Here is a 3,016-nt window from a genome sequence, read left to right as displayed (position 1 = left end):
GCAAATAATGTTCACATCTGTTATTTAGTAAGATGGCATTATAGAGTGACGCAGCTAGGGTTTACACACACAACATGTTTGAGGAGTTTCAACAGGAGGTGAAGTAATCCACTAATACATGTAGTTGCAAGGGTTTCATTGTATTGGATAACATAGAGGTGAATACCGTGCAGGACTCAGAGAGGAATCGTAATTTTGAAGTTAAGTTCAACCCAGGTTTCAAACTGCCTGATTTTTTTTTTCTGTAAATTATGTCTGAATGTCATAAAGTTTTGCTTTGCCTATTACAACGTTTCATATAATTGTGTTAAAGTTACGAGACTTAGTAATGAATCAGTACATTTAAAAAGTTCTATGATAGCTTATTTAAAGTTTAAGGTAATTTTATTAAAGTTACCAACCGTCAACATAAAATTTTAATTTCCAGTTTTTAATGGATGCCACAAGTACATTGTAGGCGAGCTGTACTAGCAGACTGTTTGAGCGAAAGGGAATCCTATGTAGTCATATGATTTGGATCTACTGTGGTAATGGTGTTAAAAAATTGTCGGAATGTGGAGTTGCTAGAAGATGGACGAAGAATGCATACCGGGGAATTGAGTGCAGTTTTAATGGAGAGGAATTTGTGGACATGGATATCATAGACGCAAAACAACTTGAGATGACAAAATTGTGGTCGGAAGTTCACGAGACCACTGGAATTCTTGGTGGGAGGGACAAGGAGGATATTCAGAACATTACCAATTTAATAAGAGAGTTCAAGGAAAAGCTATGTCCGTCAAGTGAGAAATTGAGTAAAGAAGAAGAATTAGAAAAGTTACTTGGTTGTAAGGCAAGTAAGGATATCACAATACTGCCACCTAAAATTTCGAAAAATAAGGGAAGTGGGAAAAGAATTTTATCTAGTAAGACGAAAGCTATTGCAACTGCAAGTAAGCCGAAACGTATGTGCAAAAATTGCAAACAAATGGCACACCACGACAAGAGGAACTGGCCTAACCCGTTTACAGAGCGTCCACCACCATTGGCAGAATCAAGTGAAGAAGAAGAGTAGGAAGAGGAGGAGGAAGAAGAAGAGGAGGATGAAGAATAGGTTGTGTCAGACGAAAGAATTTTAAAAAGCAAGCTATTTCTTAGTATGTTTTGCATTTTTAAGTTTAATGTAGAAACAATTGGTTGTTTTGAATATTAGATTGAACTGGTGGTGTTAAATTTTTATAAGAGATGGCCAGAATTATGAAATAGAACTTTGGAAGCTTTATTATTAATGTTACAGTTGTTTTTTGTTTCGAAATTGGAGCCTTGAAGTTTCACACGGAATATTCAAAGTTTAAAAATTAATACTTAAAATTGATGAAACATGTGAATTAAAGTTTCATAGTGAATGCTTGAAGTTTCTTAATTAGTGCTTAAAGTTTTTCAGTTCGACGTGAAATTAAAGTTTCAAGATGGAGGCTGAAAGTGTCAAAATGAATGCTTAAAGTTTCGAAATGAATGCTTAATGTTTCGAAATTAAAGTGTCGAAATGAATGCTTAAAGTTTAAAAAATGAGGCTTAAAGTTGCAAAATAAATTGTTAAAGTTTCAAAAATAAGGCTTAAAGTTTCAAAAATGAGGCTTAAAGTTTCGAAATTAAAGTGTCAAAATGAATGCTTAAAGTTTCGAAATGAATGCTTAAAGTTTCAAAAATGAGTCTTAAAGTTTCAAAAATGTAAGCATGAAGTTTCAAATATGAGGCTTAAAGTTTCAAAAATGAGTCTTAAAGTTTCAAAAGTAATGCTTAAAGTTTCAGAAATTAGGTTTAAAGTTTCAAAAGTAATGCTTAAAGTTTCAAAAATGAGGTTTAAAGTTTCAGATTGAATGCTTAAAGTTTAAAATTTAAAGTTTAAAAATGAGGCTTAAAGTTTCAAAAGTGATTGCTTGAAGTTTCAAAAATAAGGCTTAAAGTTTCAAAAGTAATGCTTAAAGTTTCAAAAATGAGGTTTAAAGTTTCAAAAGTAATGCTTAAAGTTTCAGAAATGAGGTTTAAAGTTTCAAAAGTAATGCTTAAAGTTTCAAAAATGAGTTTTAAAGTTTTAGATTGAATGCTTAAAGTTTAAAAATTAAAGTTTCAAAAGTAAGGATTAAAGTTGCAAAAATGAGGCGTAATGTTTCAAAATCAAGGCTTAAAGATTCAAAATTAAATTTTCAAAAGTAAGGATTAAAGTTGCGAAAATGAGGCTTAATGTTTCAAAACGAATGCTTAAAATTTCAAAAATGAGGTTTAAAGTTTCAAAAGTTAAAGTTTCTAAAGTAAGGATTAAAGTTGCAAAAATGAGGCTTAATATTTTAAAATGAATGCTTAAAGTTTCAAAATTAAAGTTTGAAAATTAACATTTAAAGTTACAAAATGAATGATTACAGTAAGTAAGATAGTTTCAAACTATATAAAGTGCCGAAGTTAGTGAATTACAGTTTCAATCTGGACGCTTAAAGTTAAAAATACAAAATTTCAGTAATAAAGTTACCTACGTTATGAAATAAAGTTTCTGAAGACATGATTAAAGTTATAAAGTATTAACATGAGAAGTTTATTACTGAAACTTTGTATTTTTAACTTTAAAGTTTATGAAGACATGATTAAAGTTGCAGGAGTAGTGAAGAAGAGTTTCATGTAACATTAATAAAGATACAATCAAAATGTTGCCACTGATCATGTGCCTTATCATTCAAATTATTCAAAACCATCAAGTAACCAGTACTAGTACATCATTCTAAACGTTTTACTTCTACTTAATTTTTAGGCAAAATCTTAGAGATTTTGCGCCTAGCGTATACGACTTTCCATAAGTCTTCTTTGTGAGCCACAAATGATTTCATGTTGTCCATAACTTCCTCTTGTATTTTGTTCATATCAGATAGGACAAGGCTAGCGGCCAGTTGGATGACCAGGTAACGCCGATTAACCTTCCTCACAAGGTCTTCGTGCTCGAACGTTGCACCCTCGTAGAATAGCATATGCATTGGTCGGATCGGTT

At 31.5% G+C, this 3,016-nt stretch overlaps 1 protein-coding gene across 1 annotated transcript; it reads left to right on the top strand.

The window, feature by feature from the left end:
• The first annotated feature begins 508 nt into the window (after positions 1-508).
• LOC141628460 (uncharacterized) lies at positions 509-1,054 on the top strand. Its single transcript, XM_074441603.1, has one exon. The coding sequence runs from the start codon at positions 509-511 to the stop codon at positions 1,052-1,054; it is 546 nt and encodes a 181-aa protein (XP_074297704.1).
• The last annotated feature ends 1,962 nt before the right edge of the window (positions 1,055-3,016 follow it).

Source organism: Silene latifolia, chromosome Y (genome assembly GCF_048544455.1).
Source record: "Silene latifolia isolate original U9 population chromosome Y, ASM4854445v1, whole genome shotgun sequence".
Lineage (NCBI taxonomy): Eukaryota > Viridiplantae > Streptophyta > Magnoliopsida > Caryophyllales > Caryophyllaceae > Silene > Silene latifolia.
Note: the sequence above shows the minus strand (reverse complement) of the source record. Positions and strands in the feature narration are given on the sequence as shown.

Coding starts and splice junctions, on each gene's coding strand:
- LOC141628460 (XM_074441603.1), top strand. CDS start 509: ATGATTTGGATCTACTGTGGTAATGGTGTTAAAAAATTGTCGGAATGT.